General features: G+C 41.7%; 1 protein-coding gene across 2 annotated transcripts in view; it reads left to right on the top strand.

Annotated features, from left to right (window-relative positions):
• Cyfip1 (cytoplasmic FMR1 interacting protein 1) overlaps positions 1-24300 on the top strand; it is a 95097-nt gene that overhangs the window by 67640 nt on the left and 3157 nt on the right. For both annotated transcript variants that reach the window (XM_021166451.3, XM_021166452.3), the window contains exons 21-30: positions 708-827; positions 1788-1987; positions 6896-6983; positions 13173-13316; positions 17810-17900; positions 18962-19092; positions 19458-19530; positions 20167-20261; positions 21342-21580; positions 23433-23580. In XM_021166451.3, coding sequence (XP_021022110.1) covers positions 708-827; positions 1788-1987; positions 6896-6983; positions 13173-13316; positions 17810-17900; positions 18962-19092; positions 19458-19530; positions 20167-20261; positions 21342-21580; positions 23433-23580 — 1329 coding nt within the window. The remainder of the gene's footprint in view (positions 1-707; positions 828-1787; positions 1988-6895; positions 6984-13172; positions 13317-17809; positions 17901-18961; positions 19093-19457; positions 19531-20166; positions 20262-21341; positions 21581-23432; positions 23581-24300) is intronic.

Below are 24300 nucleotides of genomic sequence, written 5' to 3'. Positions count from 1 at the left end.
ATAAAGAAAACAAAAGTGGGATCTATATAAAATAGAAATTTATTGACCTGAGAATAAGAATGAAATCTACAGGGAAATAGAAGTGGGAATCACCATATAAGCTAAATAAGGCAGGCTCAAGAAGACGAACCAGGCATGTTTTCTCCCATATTCAGAATTTATATTTTCTATGTGTGTGTATCACTAAAACAGCAAATAGTGATGTACTAAATAGTACCTTGCTCCGTTGCAGACTCTGAATACAGTAGTAGGCCCGGTATCATCTGGCTTGAGGCTCAATGGTAGAGTCCTTGCCCAGCATCTCTGTAGACTTGGGTACCAGCTTCAACATCACTTGTGTGTATTCATGTGAGTGAATGCACACACATGTTCTCACATACACACACAGAATTTTTTGTATTTTCTTTTGATATAGATGTCTTGGGTGTTTTATATTGCTGCTTGTTTGTTTTTGTTGTTTTAAAAGATCTTTGTGTTTCCTTTTTGTAAAAAAAATATTTATATGTTTTTGCTGAGGGCTTTGTGGAGTGTACGTGGAGATCAGAGGACAACTTTCATGAGTCTCTTATTTCTTCCTATTATTTGGGTCCCAGGGATTGAAATGAGGAGGTCAGGCTTGGCCATCGTGCCTTTCCCTACTGATGAGTCCCACCAGGCCTGTGTTTATTTTTTCCCTTGCTATACCTTGCCCTCTCTCTCTTCTCTAGCTGCTCGGGAGATCCATTGATCTCAACCGTCTGATTACACAGCGCGTTTCAGCAGCCATGTACAAATCTCTAGAACTGGCAATTGGACGGTTTGAAAGTGAAGATTTAACGTCAGTAGTCGTAAGTACTAGAACTATTTTTTCCCTTTCTATTGATAAGTTAAATTATTAGTAGGTCAGTTCTTGAATAGACAATAAAAGATGGGAACTGACTGAATATGTCAAGTATCATATGACTACCTAGTCTTAGTATTTGCAATCTACGTTAACTTAAAAGAGAAAATAATCCTGATCGTAAATAAATTACACCTACTGAGGACAAAGATAAAAGTCTACAGACTCCATTATAGAGAAGAATGAAATGAAGAGACTGAAAGGAAGAATTTATATATTTTTTATTATAAAAGTTTGTGTTAGATGATTTTGTCCCAACTATAGGCTAAGCAACTGGCCTAAGTAATGATAATATTGCAAAGGCTAAGTATAGTAAATTCACTCACCACCTACTGATATCTCTGCTTACAGTTACTTTATCAGATATATCTCCATTGTAAGTCAAGGAATACATATATATATATATATACATACACACACACATACACACACACACACACATATATATATATTTACACACACACAGAGTATATTACTTGGGTTTGTCTATATGGAGTTTATTACTTGAGAAAACTGACCCAAAGTGGCCAACACCAGTTGGATTATATACAGGTGGTGGGGACAGAGCTTAGGACTTAGATAGTACATTGAAAGGTGTTAGGTAGTGATTTGTCCAAATTGCCTTTGTCCAAGTAGGTGGTGGCTTGTGGGCAGTAGTGGATGTGTGAAAGTGACCATAGAGGAGAAAAGACCAGAGCCCAGTGGATATGACTATAGAAGGAGGAGCTTAAGTTGAGTACTAAACTCTGGTCACCTACAAAAGTCCAGTTTCATGTGGTTATGGCCCACATCTTGGTGGCCACCTCATTGCAACCTTCCACTGTCTATCTCCCCATGTACTAGTCCTCCTAGGAACTTTCCTGGATGGCCCACCTCATCTCACATCCTTGTCTCTATGATCCTCTAGGAGCTAGATGGACTCTTAGAAATCAACCGTATGACACACAAGCTGTTGAGCAGGTACCTCACACTGGACAGCTTTGATGCCATGTTCCGGGAAGCCAACCACAACGTGTCTGCTCCTTATGGAAGAATTACCCTCCATGTCTTCTGGGAGCTAAACTATGACTTCTTGCCCAACTACTGCTATAATGGCTCTACCAACCGGTAAGCATGCCATTAGTATCACAGACATGTTTGGACACTCCAGTACAGGTGCATCTACAGCGGGTGATCTTCTGCCGTGACTTTCCAGACTTCCCCCTTTAACTCTGTCCCTCTTTTTTCCTCTGAGATTTCTCATGTTCTGTTCTCTCAGGCCTTCCTGCTTTCTTCTATTTACAAGGATAGCCCTGGGCCAGGACTTGGCCAGATGGTCATCACTTTTCATGTAGAAATAGACCACTGGTGAAAGGCTGGCCATTGAGGCGGGAGAGCCAAGGCTGTGCCAGCTCACTTAGTTGTGCCTGTAGATAGGCTCTCATGTGCGTTGGAATGGCTGCTGGAACTGTACTGCCTACTTTTAGTCTCCCTGATGTCAGAACGTGGCCGGTGATTCTGCTTCCATGTTTCTGTCTGAAGTGTTGAGGATCATGAGAGTGTAGGAATGCCTTCCTTCCCACTTACCTTCTTGCTGTTGTATTAATGGGAATAAAGTAGTCAGTTTGGTGGTAGAACGGTTGTTTCATATTTCCTACACCGGTCGGCAGAATGGAATTTCCTTGCGACCAATGTGATCTCTTTGTGTGAAGATTACCAGGAAGAGGATATTCTCTTAAGATGATAGGTCTACCACTGGTCAAGTTGACTTCTGTGTCTGTTTAAGGTCATTGCTCCGAAGTTTCTCCACTTTCCAGTTACCACTTTTCTGTTTAAATTTTGTAGGTAATTTAACTGAGACTACTTAATAGTCATACTTTGTAGGTATCTAACCCACTCGTTTCAGCATCTGTGACAAATGCTTATTTGTCCCTTGGGGGTTGAAGAGTGAGTTTCTAATTCCTTCATTCCTTTGCAAATAGTAATCATTGTCCAAGTTAACATTCTTTTCTTTGTTGGTGATTATAAGTATAATCAGGGATTCCACCTTAGAGTTTGTGTCTTCAGTTGATTTCTGTAATCAGCACCATGAGCACCTATTGTTTACAATGGTGTATGTGTATCCCAACTGTTTTATAAGTACCACTTTATCTTCTGTACCACAAGATGGAGTGTGTGGGTAATTGGTGTGCTCACTGGTACTAGGATGTCAGTGTTCTAGAGCCTTTAGGGGGTAACACTAGGGAGTACTTATATGCTCACGGCTTTAGCTTTCTATGGCTGCTGTTAAATGGAGAAGTGTTTTCTTACAGTTCAAAACAGTGTGTCAGCAAGCTACACTTCCCTTTTAGACTCTGGGTGGAATCTCTGCTTGACTCTCGCTGGCTCATGTAGCAACTGTTCCTGACACTCCATGGTTTGTAGCAGTATCATGCCACGACTTGCACTTACCGTGAAACTATCTCCTTCTGAATCTCTTTCTCTGACCCTTATTTTCTTCTTGTAAGGACAATGCCCATATAGATCAGGGGCCTTACTCTCAGCTCCTGATCTTATCACCAAGTCCATGAGTAATGGCCCTATTTCTACCTTCTTGCTATGGAAAAGGAGTTTGAAAATATCTTTTGGATGGCCCCATTTTAACTTGTAGTAATTATGTATACTTGTATTTTATCCCTGTATAGTTATCTATATCTTAAAACTGAGTACATTCTGGTATCTCCAGTTGCAATTCAGTACCACAATATTCATTTGAGCCATCACTCTGTGTTTTTGAACTTCCTTAAACACGGAAAAGATCCCTTCTCTTATTATGGTGACTTGTCCAATTAATTACACGAAAGGCAAGCTACTTTAAGAATTGCTGATTCCGACTGCTGTAAAACAAGCCTTCCCTCTATAGTTCAGCATTTGTTTTTGGTATCTTTAGATGAAAAGAATATAGGTACTAGTGTGTTAAAGTCACTTTACAGGAAGAGGAGCAGACTCTGCCTATTCCTTTTCTCTAAAAAAGAGGACAACTGGACAGAACACAGGTCACCTGTTTTCTAATACTAGTCATTTGCTCTGCATAAAGGAAACAAGAGAAATGTCTCCTGGCTGTCCTAGCTTCCTGTCTAGAAACACATTCTGAACAAAGTCCAGAGAAGGTCAGTCAGGGTAGAGCTTGGGAATCCTGCTGCAGGATGAACCACAGTAGAGCTTGGGGAAGCTCAGACAGCTGGGATGTGTAGAGTCAAATATGGAAGAAGTGGCACCCTCACAAAAGCAGCTCTTGAAACCAGCATGAGCTCTGTGGTGCTAGGGAGCTGGAGTCTGAGTAATTCACAGAGCTCGTAGCAAGATGGATCATTTGCTGTCCTTGTCAGCACTTGATAGAATCTGTAAAGTCTCTTGCCTTAGTCTAAATTCTAAACTACTGCCTGCTTTGCCTTCCCATAGAAGTACCATAAACAAATCATTAAACGTTTACTTGATGTGCAGATAAACTTTGCTGCTCGCTGCCTCAAAATCAACACTCTAAAAGAAAACAGAACCCAATAAGAAGGTATTACAATGTCCAGCACCCAATCTGGAATTAGCCCAGTATCAGAAAAAGGTGACCTATAATGAAGGGAAAAATCAGGTCATAAAACACAGGCAGAGATGACAGTGCCAATATGGTCAGAAGACAAGAGTGTTAGCCATTTAATTATTCGTAAAGATTTTAAAAAGTCAAACATAACAGAAATAATGATTTTATAGAAGAGAATGGACTGAATTAATACTGTAAATACAGAATCAGAAGTGAAAACTCCATTTGCTTAGCTAAATGTTAGATTCTATTTTGCAGAAAGCCACTGAATTCAAAATTGTTACAGCAGGAAATATCTGATGCAAAGCTGGGAGGGAAAAAATTGCTGAACAAAATGAGAATGGCTTCTGTGAACTGTGGCATGATGTCACTTGTTCTTATAGTTGTAATTCTAGTAAGAGCTTATCGCTGGAGTGGAAAGAATATTGAAGTTAATAGTGGCAAATTTGCAAGTTTAGTCAAAACTGTGCAGCTGTAACTGAGGAAGCTCACCGAGCTTATCAAGTCAGACGTGGAAGGGAACTGCTGGCTCAGCTCAAAACGGGGCAATGAAGTGCTGAGACTTGACTTTCAAGTTAGTGTGCAGTTACAGCTGTGGGGGTTGGTGCTGAACAGTTTCCCTATTCAGGGATTTTGACAACCCCGCTGAACTCTAGTATCTGAGGGCATAGCATTTCACAAGACTGCCTTCATTTTAGAACTAGTTATTAGTGATTCGGGTCCTGAGGTCTACCATTCACTGACCAGCCGGCTGAATTCGGGAAAAATCTCCGCCCAGGTAGTAGATCTTCATGAGATTCCTAGTCGTAGTGACTGGGCTGGTTTCCATCCTGGAGATGTGTTACCTTCAGTACTGAAGCATCTGATATGGACAGGAAGATTTGTTCCAGCCAGAGGCCAAGTGGTTCTTATCACGTGACCATGCTCACGAAAACACCAGCAACTGACCCCCCTCCTCCCATTGTCCTCTGCTGTCACCCAGCCTACGTCCTCACTTTCTGGTCACGTCACACGGTTGGTCTTTCTATCTTGCCAGTCTTATTCTGAGGGTTTCACTTTAGCGTAGACCCAGGTGTGACCCAAGAGGCCATCAGTGAGCATTGTGTATGCCAAGGGCATCCGCTACTCTTCTATTGCTGTGATAAAACATCGTGGCCAAGGCAGCTTAATTAAAAAAAAAAAAAAGGGGGGGTTGTCTGGACTTAAACTTCCTGAGGGTTAAGAGTCCATCACCTTCATGATGGAAAAGCATGCCAGCAGGCAGGCATGGCAGCTGGAGCAGCAAGATGAGGACTTGCATCTTGAGATATGAAACAGACTTTGAAACATCAAAGCCCCACCCCAGTACCTACCCTAATGGTGCCATTGACTGGGGACCAAAGGTTCAAATGCCTGAGGGTAATGTGGGACTTTTCTGAAATCAACATGCCTCAGCATGGCTACATACTATCCTTTTGAAAGATGACATACAGAGGTTTTTTGTTTTGTTTTGTTTTTCCTGAATACAAATTGAGAAGATTTGCAGCCCACTGTTACTAGGGTCTGACACCTACCGTTCAGTAGGCGAGAATCTGGCCCCTTAACCGCATTCTCTTTGTGAAACCCTTGACCTGGCAGGTTCCTGGCCTCTCGGGTGCACTTGCTTTCTCTGCTAACTGTTGAAAGGTGCTTCCTTCTTAATTTACTATACTACAATGTGAGTTCACCAAGCTCACAGATGTATATGATCAGCAAACCTGTGGGTGTGTTATTTTACATGTGTGAACATTTACCTGCATGTGTGTGTGGGTGTTACATGTGTGCCTAGGGCATGTAGGATCAGAAGAGGACATTTGGTCCCTTGAAACCAAAGTTACAGATGATTGTGAGCTATCAGGGAACTGAACCCAGCCTTCTGTAAGAGCAGCCAGTGCTCTTAACTGCTGCGCCATCTCTCCAGCCCTGTGTTTCAACAGCAATTTGGAAGTTTTTGCTTGAAATTTAATGTCGTTTTCTAGATGCAGTCTTGACTGAATTGGGTTAAACATATTTTACTTGGCTTCTTCATAGTCCAAAACTAGTGCTCTAAGTACCCAGGATGTCACCACTCATGTTGTAGACTCCTGTTTTCCCCCATTTCTGGTACATGCCAAAGCCAAGAATGTGTTCATTATAGATATCAAGTCCTGCTTTAGAGTTAAGATAGTTTTGATGCTACTAGGCCTTTGTGAATTAGAAGATGTGTTTATAGGTAGAAGGACAACAGAGGTTCCTACTCTGGCTTGGATTTACTATTATTTATGGCCGTTTAGATAATTTATATATATTTAATTCTATGGGGTTTGATTTACTAGAATTTTCCTCTTTGATGTTGCCAGCTAACAATGAGAAAGATTTACGATACATAATAAAACTTTTGGAGCTCAAGAATTTGCTATTAAATTTGGTTTTCCTTATTTTCTCTCGTACTCTTTCTCCCTTAGGTTTGTTCGGACAGTATTACCATTTTCTCAGGAATTTCAAAGAGACAAACAGCCTAACGCACAGCCCCAGTATTTGCATGGATCCAAGGTAGGTCGTTTTCTCTTTATGTCACCATCGACTTCTATTGCCGTGGTAAGCACCTGACCACAATCATGAAGGGAAAGTGTTCATTTCAGTTCACAGTTGTCGTCCGTCCTGAAGGGAAGTCAGCAGGAAACTGGAGGCGGGAGCTGAAGGAAAGGACAGAAACGTTGCTTACTGCTTACTTGCTTACTGACTCGCTCACCTGCTTCCTTATGGCTCCCAGGTCTACCTGCTCAGGGGTGGCACTGTCCCCACTGGGCTGGGCCCTCCCACACTGACCTTTAACCACAGAGCACCCCACAGACTTGCTTCTTAGTTGAGGTTCCCCTTCCCAGGTAACTCTAGGCTTTGTCAAGTTGGTAAGAAACGGAGAAAGAAAGGTATTCCGTTTTAGTCCTTGAAGACACTGGGGTGATTTTTAAAAGTTAGTTGTTTTCACTTAGCATACAAATAGTTGGTTATAGCGTTTTCATACATAGGTGTCATTATACTTTGTTCTGATGTGTGCAAAACTTAATTATCTGGGGCTGGCTATAAAGAGAAAAATTCACACACACACACACACACCACACACACACATTCTCACTTGCTGGATGAAAGGAATTCAGACAAGCTCCAATGACTTCACACAGACTGACAGACAGACCATTGGATGGATGAGGAAAGTGTTAACATGCAGGCCCCAAGCATTTTATATACACATAGACACACGTGTTGGTATATGGAGCAGACTCCAACAAACTGACTCCAACAACTTTCTTTTCTCCCTAGCCTTTTGTACCCCCTAAGGCAGTTACTGTATAAGAAGAAAATCATCTCATAGACACTACTTACGTACATCCTTAACACAATCACCACAAAAACACACTCTTCAAAAAACAGATTAAAAGCTGGGCGTGAGCCGGGCGTGGTGGCGCACGCCTTTAATCCCAGCACTCGGGAGGCAGAGGCAGGCGGATTTCTGAGTTCGAGGCCAGCCTGGTCTACAAAGTGAGCTTCAGGACAGCCAGAGCTATAAAGAGAAACCCTGTCTCGAAAAACCAAAAAAAAAAAAAGCTGGGCGTGGTGGCGCCCGCCTTTAGTCCTAGCACTTGGGAGGCAGAGGCAGGCAGATTTCTGAGTTTGAGGCCAGCCTGGTCTACAGAGTGAGTTCCAGGATAGCCAGGGGTACACAGAGAAACCCTGTCTCGAAAAACCAAAAAACAAACAAATAAAAAAAACAGCAACAACAACAACAAAAAAACAGATTAAAATCATTATCCAAAAAGAAATGATAATAGGATTATTGACTGTATTTTTTTGAAAGTTACACCTAACTAAACATTTCCGGTCTATCTTTCTCTCCCCGACTTGAATGTAACTCAAAGCAATAATTCTTTTGTCATCGATTAGCAGGTTTTTTCCTATGCTTAGCTGACAATTTGTGTTTACCAAGAAACAAATCATCTGTTCTCTGTTCTTACCCTCATCATAGAATTGTTTACTTAGCTCATAACCCTGTCTTCTCATGGCCAACTCCGAAACTTGTGGTCTTATCCCTAGATGTGAGACCCAGGAACTCAGAGCCAACTTTGAATGACTGTTTCCTTAGATCGTTAGTTTGTCCCAAGCCTGTTTTCCTGGCTGTTACATTACATGCTTGGAACACATGAAAGCTCACCCTCCTCCTTTTCTACCCTGTGCAGCCCTTACTGTTTCACAAGGGGGGAGCACTTTCTAGTCTTTATTTTAACTTTGTTAGATCTTTCTGGCAAAACCACTTAGACTATCTCCTTAGACTTTGATTCAGCCACCTTACTCACTTCCTAAAACGACTTAACCATATCAGGAATTCTATAAAATCCTTACCTGCTAGGAACCTAGGATGTGAGAGGTGGTCGGCAGTGTGACCAGGAGTTTGGCCAGTGCCAGGACACCTCCCTGCTCTTCCCATGCTGTTTTCAAGTGTTCTGCTGTAGAGTGCAGCTGACAGCAGGAACAGATTTTTGTGTGTTCAAGACCAAGATTGACTCTGGTTACAAGGATCCAATGTCCTTTTCTAGACTCCATGGGCACCGGGCCAACCAGTACACATACATATTAAAAGCAATAGTTGTAAGGTTATCATGACAGATGACACAGACCTAGAGGACAAAGACCTATGTCTCGGGTTTCTACCGCTGTGCTGGAATACTGACCAAAAACAGCTTGGGGAGAAAGGGATTCATTCAGCTTTTACTTTCACATCACAGTCTACCACTTGAAAAAGTCAGGACAGGAACTCAAGGCAGCAACTAAGACATAGGCCATGGAGGAGTACTACTGGCTTGCTCCCCATAGCAGCCTGCTTTCTGACACCCAAGACCACTAGCCCAAGGCAGTACCACTCACAATGGGCTGGGGCTCTCCTGCTTCAATCACTAATTAAGAAAATGCCTCACAGGCTAGACTGGTGAAATGGCTCAGTGCTTATGAACAGTGGCTGCTCTTCCAGAGGACTTGAGTTCAATTCCCAGCAACCACCTGGTGGCTTCTGTCCATATGTGAAAGGATTTGATGCCTTCGTCTGACATGGAGGTGTATAGCCAACAGAGTACTCCTACATTAGATAAATACATAAATATATAAGAAATACATGGGTAAATTGTTTTTTAAAAAAGAAAAGGCCTCCCAGGACTGTCTACTGGCCAGTTATATGGAAGCACTTTCTCAACTGTTGTTACTTATTCTCAGATAACTCTAGTTTCTGCCAAACTTCAAAAACAAAAAACTGGGACAGCCTGCAAGTAAACACTTTTATTAGATCTGAGAAACAGAAAGAAAATTAATTTGGAGGACATTTTCTTTTTTGAGTCAGGGTCTCATGAAGCATAGACTTGCCTTGAACCTACTCTATGGACCTTGAGCTATTGATCCCTCTGCTGCAGCTTCTCAGATGCAATGATAGGCATGTACCACCATGCCTGGCAGTGGAAGATGTTCTTAACCCTTTCCTTTCCTATCTCATCTATGCTCCTGGATGTGTCTTTGGTGATTGCTGTGTCCTTGGATACCTGTGGCATCATCCAGAAGCAGATCTGTAGCTCTCACCTCACATCATAGAACCTAGATCGGTGAACCTAGATCAGGTTTCTCCAGGCTGCCGTCTGTTGTCTTCTAGTTGAGACTTAGGCAGGAGAATCTTGAGTGGAGCTATGAGTTTTGGAAAATTTTTTTTTATTTTATTTATTATATGTAAGTACACTGTAACTGTCTTCAGACATGCCAGAAGAAGGCGTCACATCTTGTTATGGATGGTTGTGAGCCACCATGTGGTTGCTGGGATTTGAACTCAGGACCTCCAGAAGAGCAGTCAGTGCTCTTAACTGCTGAGCCATCTCACCAGCCCCCAGAGTCTAAATATTTTAAGTAGAGCATTTACAACCTTGTCCTCTCATAAACAGAGCAGCCTCCCTATCTCTCATTGAGATTTGCCTAATCCATTGAGTAACTAAACACCCAGTTGGGTGAAGAAGCCAGGGACCATGGGTGTACTGAGCACTGGTTCCTCTACAGCCACTGGCCACAGGCAGGGTTACTCTGGGAGTCAACATCATCACTTGCAATATGAAGTCAATCCATTTCACTAATAGTTTCCAGGTTTTGCTGTTTTTCAAGCAAACCTCTTACCAAGCAAATATCTTACTCAGAATCCCCAGCCTTTGGCATTCAGTGGTAGACTTCAAGGAAGACCTGGAGAGGAGGGGTCGTCTGACCTGACCTGATTCTGCTTCTTTCAAGTGTGATGTGATATGATGACGTTGTAGGGGTTGGCACTGCACAGGCAGAGTGTGTTCCATGTAGCCAGTCTTCTATGAACAACATAAGCTCAGAGTCTTGTTTTAGGGGTCCACGACAAGTTACACATCTGAGATTCACAAAGGACTTGGGGCTCATAGTCATTTATGTTCATGGCCTGCGGCCGAAGGACAAAGCAGGGTCCACACAGGTAAAAGACGAATGAGATAGAGGTGAATTTTCCTTCAGAGTCTAAACAGGTATGTGTTTAGACTCCTCCCAGGGAGGAGAAGCCATCTAAATCATCAGGACAAAGGCTTCCCTAGGGCTGGGAGGTAGGCACATACTACCTATGTAACCAGCTCTGTCTTCTAAAACCCGTCAGAGAATATCAGTTATTATAGAAAATATGTTTACGTAGGTGACCATGCTCGTCATGGGTTCCAGATGTAGAAAACCTTATCGGCTAGTAACGCAATGACTATTTTAAGGAGTAAGCTCCTAGGAGATGCAGAGGGCCTTCTTCAGGTGTGCTATGTCCTTTCTTGTTCACCTTCCTTGTAGCCTTCGTGTGGTTCTCATTGTATGCGTAGGGCATGCTAGACAGTAGTAAAGGGAAGGAGGACAGAGGGACCAAAGTGGCAAATGCTGGCAACAGTAGACTTAGCACAGTATCTATATGAAGACATACTTAGAAATATTATAGATGAATATTAAAATGGAACTGTGTTTTTTATTATATTTTAAAAAGACTTTATTTTATGTATGAGTACTCTGTCTACATGTACACCTTCACTCCAAAAAGGGCATCAGATCCTATTACTGATGGTTGTGAGCCACCATGTCGTTGCTGCGAACAGAACTTAAGATCTCTGGAAGAGCAGCCAGTGTTCTTAACCACTGAGCCTTCTCTTCAGCCCCAAGATAGAATTCTAAAAACTGTTTTCAGTAACCCAGTGGGACTGAAACAGAAGAATAGGAGACAAAGAACAAGCAGAAAATGAGAACTATAGGTTTACACCTCACAATACCAGCGTGTAAATGTGTTAACTGTAAATAACTGTAAATAGCCTAAATACATTCAAAAGACAGATTAGCAGAATGGATTAAAAGATGATTGGGACCAGCATGTAGATATGTACTTAGTGTGTATGAGGTCTTAGGTTTGATTCTCAGGATAAAAGCAACAAAAATTCTTAGCTCAATTATATATGCTCAGCTTAGCTTGATTTCAGTTTATGATACCAAAAGATAAAGGAGAGAAGAGAAAAAGATGTGTGATACAAGTATTGGTCAAAACAAAGCAGATGTGGCTATATTACTTACTACACGATAAACTAGACTTCAGAGCAAAGGACCTTACTAGGAAAATACTTGGGATATGCCAATTCAGCATGTTTCTTTGCCAATGAGAGCTTCTATACAGAAACAAAAATTTCATTTTTAAAAGAAAAAATGAGATACTCCATAGGCTACACAAGAACTTCAGCTCTTCTCTGAGCAACCCATGTTGCTGGAATGAAGGAATGAAGAACTGAAACTCAACACTACATGGCATCAGGATGCGCTCTTAAGTGGCCATGGACATTTACCAGGCTAGACCATATCCTGAGCTACAAAGTAAACTTAAAACTTAAATCTGGCCGGGCGGTGGTGGCACACACCTTTAATCCAGCACTCGGGAGGCAGAGGCAGGCAGATTTCTGAGTTTGAGGCCAGCCTGATCTACAAAGTGAGTTCCAGGACAGCCAGGGCTATACAGAGAAACCCTGTCTCAAAAAAACAACAACAATAAATAAATAAATAAATAAATAAATAAATAAATAATAAAAATAAAACTTAAATTTGGAGTTGAAATCATAGACATAGAAAACTCAAACTAGAAACTCATTTTTAAAAGTTAAGACAGGCTGTGGATGTGACTCCGTGGATAAGAAAGAGTACTTCCTGTGCAAATGTGAGGCTCTGAGTTCAAGTCCCTAGCACCCATGTTATAGCACAGGATTAGAGGGGCCATTACCACAATGCTGTGTGGGGATAGAAGCCATCAGGTCAGAGAAGTATTAAGGGAAATTTAGAAGATACATGGAAGGAAATGAAATCCTTTAATTCCGCATCTCCCTGTTTTCCATACCTGGTCCTTTCCACAAGGTTAGTGACCCTTCCTGCATGGAAATCTTTCGTCACCTACCCATGCTCCAGTCAGCTCTTGAATATCTTCTGCCTCCCTCAGAGGATGGTCTCCACTGTCCCATTATTTTCTCTGCATACAGTTTACTCTTTAAAAAGATGAAAACCTCCACATCAGTAAGGGCAGTGTAGGTTACAAGGGAAGTCGCTCCTTCGCTTAAGATGTGGTAAAAATTGAACACATCTCCCAATGCCGTCTGCATGAATGTGTGAGAACGATGTTGAAAACTGTCCTCTTTTCCCTAGGCTTTGAACCTAGCCTACTCAAGCATTTATGGCAGCTACCGGAACTTTGTGGGGCCTCCTCACTTCCAAGTCATCTGCCGGCTACTTGGTTACCAGGGCATTGCAGTAGTCATGGAAGAGTTGCTGAAGGTTGTCAAGAGCCTGGTGAGTTTTCCTGGAATGAGTTTTCCCTGTAGCATGGATTCACTGGGTTGGATAAACACAGCCATTTGTGGGTAGGAGGGGTCTTCTCTTTCTGTCTGGGATGTGTAGCTGAAATAGAAAAAAATGCTTCAACTTAGCTTCAGACATTTCTCCTAACTAAAGAGAATGGTTCTGGATATAAAAGGATGTCACTGTCCTACCTCGTTCTCAAGAGATTGAGGCAGGAATTTTGCTTAAACCCAGGAGCTGCAGGCCAGCCTAGAGAACATCTGATCTGTCCCTTACAAATAACACCCCCAGTTTCCCAAAAGGAGAGATTGAAGTTATAGGACTGATTTATCATTGTTTGTTGTTTCTGCCTGTCTGAGATATAGTCTTACTATATTTAGTGTAGGCTGGTCTCAGTCATCTTGCCTTGGCTTCTAGATTGCTAGTATTAGAGATCTGTACCACCATACCAGGCTTTGGGAATGGTTTATAACCAGAATATTATGTTTATAATAAGAGAATGTTGCTTCTTCTACTATGCAGAAGTCTTATCAAAGACCACCACTGCAACCCTAAACTTGAGGGGAATTAAAAACAAAGTAGAAGACAAAAGTCCCAGCCAAAAGATGCTTGCCACAGTCTGTTCTCTCCAGTTTTGTTTGTTTGTTTTGTTTTGTGGTTGTCTGTGATATGTAGATATGTAGATACTGGAAACCAAATGAGGGTCCCAAATGAACAAATGTTCTTAATCACTGAGCCATCTTTCTGGCCCCCAACTCTATAAATATATATATTCTTGTTTTTATTTGTGAAGTATGGATTTTCATAACACACAGATCTCTAGGAACACTGTATAGAGGTATATGGAGATGATACTGACCACAGGAAGTTTACAGACCCTCAGGTATTTATGGTAGGCAGGAACAGCCACTATAGGGATAGATACGTCAGCTGTGGGCCGTTCAAGTGTTCCAGTGAGAAGGCAGTGAGAAGTCTCCTGACAGATGAAAGTGAGCTGCACAGTTAGTGAGGCAAGTGGTATGTGCTTTTGTTCTGGAAACAAATGTGAGTAAAGGACTTAGATGCACATGTGTAGCCCCAGAGTGAGGTCAGAGTTGTACACATGTCACCATCTGCACAGAAGCCTGGCTTATGTTATTATTGCTATGAGAAACACCATAACCCAAGGCAAAATGAGGAGAAAGGGGGTTTTGGGGGGGGGGGGGGTTGCTGTTTTTTGTTTGTTTGTTTGTTTTGGGTTTTTTTTTGCCTTAACTTCCGTAAAGAAGTCAGAACAGGAACCGAAGCAGGGCAGGAAACTGGAGGCAAAAGCTGGTATAGAGGCCGTGGAGGTGCTGTGTACTGGCTTGTTCCTCATGGCTTACTCAGTCTGCTTTCCCATAGAACTCAGAACACTTGCCCAGGGGTGGCCCCACCCACAATGTGGTGGGCCCTCCAACATCAACCATGGATCCGGAAAATACTCTACAGGTTTTGCCTATATGCCTGTAGCCCCATATTATTGAAGCATTTTCTCAGTTGAGGCTGCCTACTTTCAGTGACTCGAGTTTGTATCATGTAAACATAAAATGGGCCAGTACAAAGCCTTATGGTACAGGTTTTCGCAAAGGGAAAATGATGTCATTTATAGACCACAGTGGACTTTTTCTTTTAATTCATAGTCAGCCAGTCTCCCCCCTCCCCCCTTTCTCCTCCCCTTCCCTCTCTCTGTGTCCCCATGTATATAAATCTCAGATCTTTTACTTTTAGAGCAAGCACTCTTACCCACAGGCCACCTCTGTTGCTCCCACCTTGTTTTACGAGGCAGATTATTGTACTGGAATAGAACCAATCAAGGCTAGACTGGATGACCAACAAACCCCAGGGAACCACCTCTCTGTCTTACTGGTCCTGAGATTACAAATGTGCTGCACTGGTTTTTTTTTATTATTTTTATTTATTTTTTAATGCATGATTTGGGGCTTGATCTTAAATCATTATTCTTGCATGGCAAACACATTATGGATTGAGTTATCTTCTCATCCCTCATAATTTCATTATTATTTTTCACTATAAAAGAATGTTTCAAAATCTTCAATCGTTTCTCCTTAATTTGTTTGTTTGCTTGTTTTTTTGTTTGTGGTGCTGATTGTCGAACTTAAGAGCCTTACACATGTGTTCCATCACTGACTTTAACCTATTCTTCCATAATTTATCTTTTTGGGGAAGTGTATTTCTTTTTCATGTTTTTCATGATCTGCCCATATTGTGGGAAATATTAAAAGAATGGCATTTCCCATGCTATGCCCGGCAGTGACGTGCCACAGCAGGTTGTTCTCATCTCAGCAGACTCTCTGGCCCAGAGTTCCTGAGACATCTCCACTCAACTAGCTAAGTTCACTTGGTAGGTCGCTGCCACACCAGCCCCATGCAATGACCACCCACCTGGCGGGTTAGCTGTCACAATTCCCATTAACCCAGTAAAATCAAAACTCTTAGAAGCTTATAATTAACCAGTCAGATTTATGTAACCAATAAATTCTCAATTCACAAGATGCCTGCACAATATTTTCAGAGCCAATTGATAATGATACAAGCTGCCCACCTCCAGCGCTTGCCTTTAATCCCAGCACTTGGGAGGCAGAGGCAGGTGGATTTCTGAGTTCGAGGCCAGCCTGGTCTACAGAGTGGGTTCCAGGACAGCCAGGATTGCACAGAGAAACCCTGTCTCGAAAAACAAAAACAGAAACAAGAACAAAACAAAACAAAAAACCAAGCTGCCACCTAGATTAGACAAGTTATCACAATTATTCTATCCTTTATGATATTTATAGCTACCTGTGGCTGTTTAAAGCCATGTGGAATCTGGATCATCTTCCTCTTGCTCCATCTTTCCTCCTCCTCCTTCCTGTCTCCTCCGTCTCCCTCTCTGCAACTCTTCACTCCGCCTCCCTTTTCCCTGTCCAATCACAGGCTTCTTGTTGTATTAATAATTAATTTAATTGGACAGGAAAAATCCAGCTGCATGGCCATCTTTTAGTTAGGGTTTCTATTTCTGTGAGAAACCACTATGACCAAAAGCAACGTGGGAAAAAGGGGTTTATTTTAACTTTCATGATTCAATCACAGCCCGTCATTGAAGGGAGTCGGGTCAAGAACTCAAGGCAGGAATCTGTAACAAGGAAGTGATACAGAGATCTGGAGAAGTGCTTGCTCCTTCCTGGTGTCTTGCTCAGCCTGCTTTCTTATAGCACCTAGGACCATCTGGCCAGGGAGTAGCACTGTCAATAGTGAGCTAGGCACTCCTACATCAATCATCAATCCAGAAAATACCATACAGACTTGCCTACAGGCTAATCTTAATGGAAGCATTGTCTCAGCTGCATCCATCTTCCTAAGTAACTCTAGCTTGTTTTAAGTTGACATCCAACTATGCTGTATAGCCCACTAAGTATAAAGAAAGTTTGAATCTGAATTTGTGGCCACCTGAGTACAACCTCAGTCCATCAAAGACCTGACATTGTCTTGAACTTGTAGCAAAGGTTAACAACTCTGAGAAGTCGTAGAGTTATAACAGGTTATATGTAATGCCTTAGTTACTGTTCTGTTGTTGTAAGGATACACCATGAATGTCCAAGGCAATTCTTATAAAATAAAGCATTTAATTGCTTAACTGTAGGCTTGGTTACCGTTTCAGAGGGTTTGTTCATTATTATCACAGCAGGGAATGAAAGAGCACATTGGGCAGACATGGTACTAGAGAACTGGCTGAAAATTCGATTGTCAAGCAGCAGGCAGAAACATCAACACTGGGCCTGGCATGGACTTTTGAAACTCAAAGCCTAATAATGCCCGCAACACACTTCCTCCAATACTCTTTCTACTCTTTCTCAGATATTCCAACTCACTGGTGACTAAGCATTCAAATAGATGAGCCTATAAGGGCCATTTTCATCCAAGCCATCACACTTAACTAGAATGTAGAAGAGTTTAGTCATTTGCCCATCTGTGATCTTCGGGACCACTCACACTTTATGGACTGTTCTGCCTTAAAATCCTTGAAAGTTGGAAAAGAAAATTAGGAATGCAGCCCTCATGTGGCTAAACACAAAGGTGACATGGTCTAGCCTGGAAGCCATCCTAAGTCTGTCAGAGGAAATAGAAACTATCTTACAGGGGCTATTGCTCCTAGAGCTGTTGGCACTCTTGGTGTTGACAGTGGGTCAGCATGGAACCTACATGGGAATGTGAATCCTGCTGCTTTATTTCCTGACTACTTCATGTCTTAGAAAGGGACTTGTATTTTAGAGTGTGAATATAGTTCTCTATAGATGCTCAGTAGAGGGTACTCTCTTTTCACAGGTGGGATTTCATTCCCGAGCCAAACTGATTCTACAAACTTGGTCATAACTGTATTTTGCTCATGGACTGATTTTTAGAGCACACACTTCCCAGAGCCATCCATGAAAGGGAGGGAGATAGCTGACAGCCTTTGTCTTTTGCAGCTGCAAGGCACAATCCTGCAGTACGTGAAAACTCTGATGGAAGTGATGCCCAAGATCTGCCGGCTTCCGCGACATGAGTATGGCTCTCCTGGTGAGCAAAGGTGGCTGGGGTACCCCGCATGAGTACAAACCTCATGAGAAGGGAATCAAGTTGATAAAGACCAGATTTGAAAGAAACCCAAACCAGAATCTGCCTGTTTAGAGTAGAACAAACACACACACCTTACAACTGGGTAGCAGGCAAGTGTGTAGGACTTTGGGGTCAGTATTTGCAGTTAAACAACTGAGGGACCCAGCTTGTCAACTAGCAAGGATTTTGGTAATGGGGTATTGAACATATTGTTATCCCAGATCCTGAAAATAATCACCTACCAAGAAAAGCAGAGGGAGCTTAACTACCAGATCCTAATGCCCTCTTCTTGGGGACAAGCATTTAAAGCAGCCACACGGCTCTACTTCCTATACCCTCCCTCTGGCCTCTTACCCATTAGATAGTCTTGTTGGTCTGTAAAGCATTCTGCCTCATCTGGCTCAGGCTGTAAGAACTTCACCCATGGTCCTTGGATGTGTACTTACTTCTAGCTCAACCTTCATGACTTGCTGCAGGCTGGTGTAAGGCTATCCAAATAAATATCCATAATGAGCTCAGTGTTGCTTTAGGATTAACCTCGACGCTACAGACCTTTGTCACTTAAAAGTACAGGGCAGTGGTGGTGCACGCCTTTAATCACAGCACTTGGGAGGCAGAGGCAGGTGGATCTTTGAGATCAACACCAGCCTTGTTTATAAAACAAGTTCTAGGACAAACAGTGTTACACAGAGAAACTGTCTCCAAAGAGAGAGAGAGAGAACACGAACAAGAGAGAGAGAGAGAGAGCGCGCGCAAGCATGCCTTTTATAAACTCTGAGAGAGAGAGAGAGAGAGAGAGAGAGAGAGAGAGAGAGAGAGCACGCAAGCATGCCTTTTATAAACTCTTACGTGATGGTATTGTCTCCAAAGATGACATCAGTTAGTTCATTCTTTATCACTATGAATAAATACCTGTGAAATACCTTCGTTGCTGGAAGCATGTGATAATCTCCATAGCCAGGTAGTGTTAGAATAGCAGTGCTAGTGCTGTGCCTGAATCCCTGACACTTCTGCTGCCACAGGCATCCTAGAGTTCTTCCACCACCAGCTGAAGGACATTGTGGAGTATGCAGAGCTGAAAACCGTATGCTTCCAGAACCTGCGGGAGGTGGGCAATGCTGTTCTCTTCTGCCTGCTTATCGAGCAAAGCCTGGTGAGTTCTCAGTTCAGCCCATCTTAGCTGGGCCAGAGTTTTCACTGCTGATGACAAAGAAGTTTTCTTTTTCTCTTTTGTGTTTTCCACACCCCTCTTTAGAAAGGGTATGAGGTGGGCAGTGTAACTGTTTATGGTTCCCTACATTTAGAAAACAAGAATATAATGTCTCTTCGTTTAAAGAGTGTTTTTCCAGTGGACCGGAAAAGTAGCTCAATGGGACATTAACACTATTCCAGTAAATTCTGTGGACAATCGTTTATTTTGTTCTAATGGGAAAAGTGGAACTTTTCTGCACCAGACATTTATCATCTTTTTCACTATGAGATCCCCTTCCTGGAATGACTTTTTCTACTCTGTTTTAGTCTTTAGAAGAAGTCTGTGACCTGTTGCATGCAGCTCCTTTCCAGAATATCTTACCTCGAATCCACGTAAAAGGTGAGTCTGCATCATAAACCAGAGTTCACCTTGCACATGAAGGAGTCATACTTATTACACTGTGCAGCCAGAGAAAAGGCCAATGTTCAGTTATGTTGGTGCCTGTTGAGTCTCTGTAGGGTGTGTCTAACCTGGTTAGAATCCATAAACTCAAGTAGTTATAATAGTTATAAAGTCTAGAACCCATTTCAAAATAATACAGAAACAGGTACAGGTTCTGTAACAGGATAATAAAAACAATGACCACCAAGTTGATAGATGTCATAGTAGATGACGAGTAAAGAGGTTCACTGTTCTATTTTGCTTTAGATCATGTTTAGAATTTTCAGTGAAATTTGAAAACTGCACATTAAACTCTTCCATGTTCCCCCATTCTGTAAATTATTACATGAAAAAGTTACACTAGTCCAAGCTGAAAGCAGATTCTAAATGGTTACATTAGTAAACTTGTTAGCTTGAATTAAAATAAGCCATTTTAATATATTGTATATTTTAACATACTATAATATACTCTTTCCAAAGAGAATCCCCACCCATGGAGTCAAGTGAATCTTTAAATTTCTGTTAAAAATTAAACTTTGGCAATTTTAAAATCTTACATAAGGACAGAGCATAATAATGTATTTTCCAATGCAGAGGGGGAGAGAGTTGATGCCAAAATGAAAAGACTAGAATCCAAGTACGCCCCACTGCACCTTGTCCCACTGATTGAAAGGCTGGGAACCCCACAGGTAAGATGCTATGGTTGCTAGGGTTTGTGTACTGGGTGGAAATTCACATCAGGCCAGTGGAACAGCCAGAAGTTACTGTGAGGTCAAGACTGTTGGAAGAGTTGGGAGGATTAGAGAGAGGATTCAGAAAGGGCTGAACATCTATCTTAGAAACAAAGATGTACTCAGATGTTGCCTGTTGTTATACTCCACCCTTTCATGAACAATTGTTTGTTTTCCTTTTCTTTTTGAGACAGGGTTTCTGTGTAGCCATGGCTGTCCTTGAACTTGCTCTGTAGACCAGGCTGGCCTCAAACTCATAGTGACCCACCTGCCTCTGCCTCCCAAGTGCTGGGATTAATAGTGTTCATCACCATTGCCCCAAGCTTTTTAAATAGAGTTGCTTCTTAGAAGAAATTGTGACAAAAGGCAAGGTATCAGAATGAAGTTTATCCCTGGGCAGTGGTGGCGCACACCTTTAATCCCAGCACTTGGGAGGCAGAGGCAGGTGGATTTCTGAATTTAATGCCAGTCTGGTCTACAGAGTGAGTTCCAGGACAGTCAGAGCTATATAAAAAGAACTTGTCTCACCAAAAAAAAAAAAAAAAAAAAAAAAGTGTATTTGTGTGTGCTTAAGTATATTTGTGTGCCATATGCATTCAGTGCCACACAGAGAAACCCTGTCTCAAAAAACGCCCCCCAAAAACCCAAACAAACAAAAAAGAATGCAGTTTACCCTAGATCTGGCATACTTAACTGTTTGGACCATTGCTGTTTTGAACCAGAGTTTTTGTTTGAGGTTGTCTTATAGACTCTGTTCAGTGGCATTGCTGGTTTCTAACCACGAGATGCCAGTAAATTTTTTGTGACCACTAGAAATATCTCTACTTCACTCTTCTAGACAGAAGAGTGAAGTATTTTACAGTATCTACAGTATTTTAATCTTTAGCATATAGATAACTGCTGATATAACCTGTTGATGCTGCAAAACCCTGTTCTGCCAACTTAGCATTTCCTACCGAGTAAGTGGGCTGGCGGTAGTTTGTTTTTAGCCCTTTAGTATTCTATCATGGCTTGTAATATTCCATGTACTTTTTGCAGCAAATTGCAATTGCAAGAGAGGGGGACTTGCTGACCAAGGAGCGTCTCTGTTGTGGTCTGTCCATGTTTGAAGTCATCCTGACACGGATCCGGACCTTTCTGGATGATCCCATCTGGCGTGGGCCCCTACCCAGCAATGGGGTCATGCACGTGGATGAGTGTGTGGAGTTTCACAGACTATGGAGTGCCATGCAGTTTGTTTACTGCATTCCTGTAGGGACACACGAGTTTACAGTGGAGTAAGTGTGTATGTGTGTGTGTGGGTGTGTGTGGGGGGGGTGTTCTGTGACTCTTTGGAAGAGTGGGAGAACTGGCAAGGAAGGTGGTTGCTGAAAGGAGTGTGAAGTCGGTACACATGATGAAACTCTTTTAGAAAGTATACAGACATTGCACTGGTCTAATGCCACTGAGGTGTGGCTCCTTTGATGACAAAGAAAGGATCTAGCCTGAGTATCTGGGAATTATTTGAATCTAAAGCAACTGAAAGCAAAGTGGACATTCCTGTTTGTGGGTGGCAGAACCATGATGTTATTCTTGGCAGGTCTGTTGCTTATGAAACAGCATGCTAAAGGTACCCAAAATTGGCATTATCAAAAATTAGAAAATTTCTTATTTTTTTATAGTCAAAGTAAAGTTTAAAAAACAATTGCATAAAAATCAATTCTACGTAGATACACATATGTGCTTGTGCACACCTAACACAAGCACATATATACAACAGTATATTACAAAAGTAGAAATGCATTTAAATTTAAGAATTTGTCTTTCGTTCTTTCTTATTAAAGAAATGTTTTGCTCATATAGCACATACTCCATTCAATTTCCTTCCCAAATCTCCTCCCATCCAGATCTAACCCTGTTCTGTCTTTTCTTAGAAAACAAAAAGATACCTAAGGGAAATTTTATTTAAAAAAATAATAAGACAAAGCAAAATTAAACCAATCAGAGTAAGACAAAACAACAAATAAAGAGAAGGAAAGGAACCAAGGGAATGAACCATACAGATGCAGAGGCACAAGTCTCTGCATACACAGGAACCCTGTAAAACCACACAACTAGAAGCCATACCACATACAAAGGATTGAGCAGGGAGAGAGAAAACCGTGACACATTGTAAGAAAGAGGACCATTGGAGAGCTCCTTGACTGTGTTTCCTATTGCCCGTTTACTGATAAGCATGGGGCCTACTCTTAAGGGTAGTTTTGTGGGGCTGGTGATGGCTCAGCGGGTAAGAGCACTGACTGCTCTTCCAAAGGTCCTGAGTTCAAATCCCAGCAACCACATGGTGGCTCACAACCATCCATAGTGAGATATGACACCCTCTTCTGGTCTGTCAGCTACAGTGTACTTGCATATAATAATAAATAAAAAAAAAAAAGAGTAGTTTTGTTTCCCAATGAAACTCCTTTGGAGAAAAATCAATTCTTTAAATTTCAAGTGTATAGTAATTAGAGATAGCTGTGGGTTAGAAATTAGGGTGTATGTCCATTTTTCATCTCATTGCTAGAACCTCATCTGGTACAAACTGGTATATGCTGTGTGCATGCTACCATTGTCTCTGTAAATTTATATGTAAGGCAGCCTTGTTGGGTATATATCTTGGGTTCTTTGTGTCTTTCATCTACACTGGCTTTTACACTTTTTTTTTAATTTTATAAGATATTTTATTTACATTTCAAATATTATTAGTTTCCCCTCCAAAAATCCCCTATCCCCTCCCTGCTTCCCGTGCTCCCCAGCCCATCCACTCCCGCTTCCTGGCTCTGGCATTCCCTTGGGGCATAGAATCTTCACAGGACCAAGGGCCTCTCTTCCTATTGATGACCAACGAGGCCATCATCCTCTGCTACATATGTAGCTAAAGCCACATGTCCCACCATGTGTTTTCTTTGATTGGTTGTTTAGTCCCAGGGGAGCTCTGGGGTACTGGTTAGTTCATATGGTTGTTCCTCCTATAGGAGAAAATTTCTTGTGCTCATCTTTCTCCCATCTGAGGAACTGTGGACAAAGGAACTAATGTAGCCTGATTGGAGACACTCATTAGAGTCTGCCTGTTTGTTCATTCTCCTTATTGCTTGGTGCCTCTACTAGGCAGTGTTTTGGAGATGGGCTCCACTGGGCTGGCTGCATGATCATTGTACTTCTTGGACAGCAGCGGCGCTTTGCTGTGTTGGATTTCTGCTATCATCTTCTCAAAGTTCAGAAACATGACGGCAAAGATGAGATCATCAAAAATGTGGTATGTAGACAAAATCTAATGCTTAATATCCTAACATAAAATTCAAGCAAATATAAACATTATTATGTTTACTCTAAACAAAACATAACCCAGAAAGTTTTAAAAATATTTTCTATTTCCTTTTTCTTTTTAAGGTAATTAGATCTACTTATCTTAACTGCATTTTCAGATTATTGACACACTATTCTAATCTTTAGCTTCCAAACCATGCAGTTTTCAAACGTTTATTACCTTTTTGTCATTTTATAAAGTTCTCCACAACTGAATTACAGAAAATATTATGTTTTCAAATGTTTTCTCTTCTCTCTCTTTTAGAACATTATTGGTAAACTTTCTTCTGCTTTCCATATGACTTACTTCACAATAGGCTTAATGACAGAAATGTCACCATTGATTATCTCACTTTTCAACATCTACATAGCTCCGAGGATTCCCCTGCTTAGTCTCCCAAAGCTAAAAGGAGTGTGTTTCCCCTGGAGGCCTTCAAAGATGAATGTGCTTTCAGTCTCCTTTTAGTCAGTGGCTGAACTTCAGTTTCTTGTAACTGTAGAAACAAGGTCCATTTCCTGCTGTCAGCTCATTTCCTCACATGCTTTCCACATGGCCCCTTCAAATGACAGAGCACCACCCACTTTTGCCATATCTTTCCTGTCAACAACTTAGGAAACTGCTTAGATTATTAGACTGTGTCTGATCAGGCAATCCAGTTCTCTTGAAGTC

This window comes from Mus caroli, unplaced genomic scaffold (genome assembly GCF_978045245.1).
Source record: "Mus caroli unplaced genomic scaffold, Mus_caroli_1 scaffold_8, whole genome shotgun sequence".
NCBI classification, from domain to species: domain Eukaryota; kingdom Metazoa; phylum Chordata; class Mammalia; order Rodentia; family Muridae; genus Mus; species Mus caroli.
Note: the sequence above shows the minus strand (reverse complement) of the source record. Positions and strands in the feature narration are given on the sequence as shown.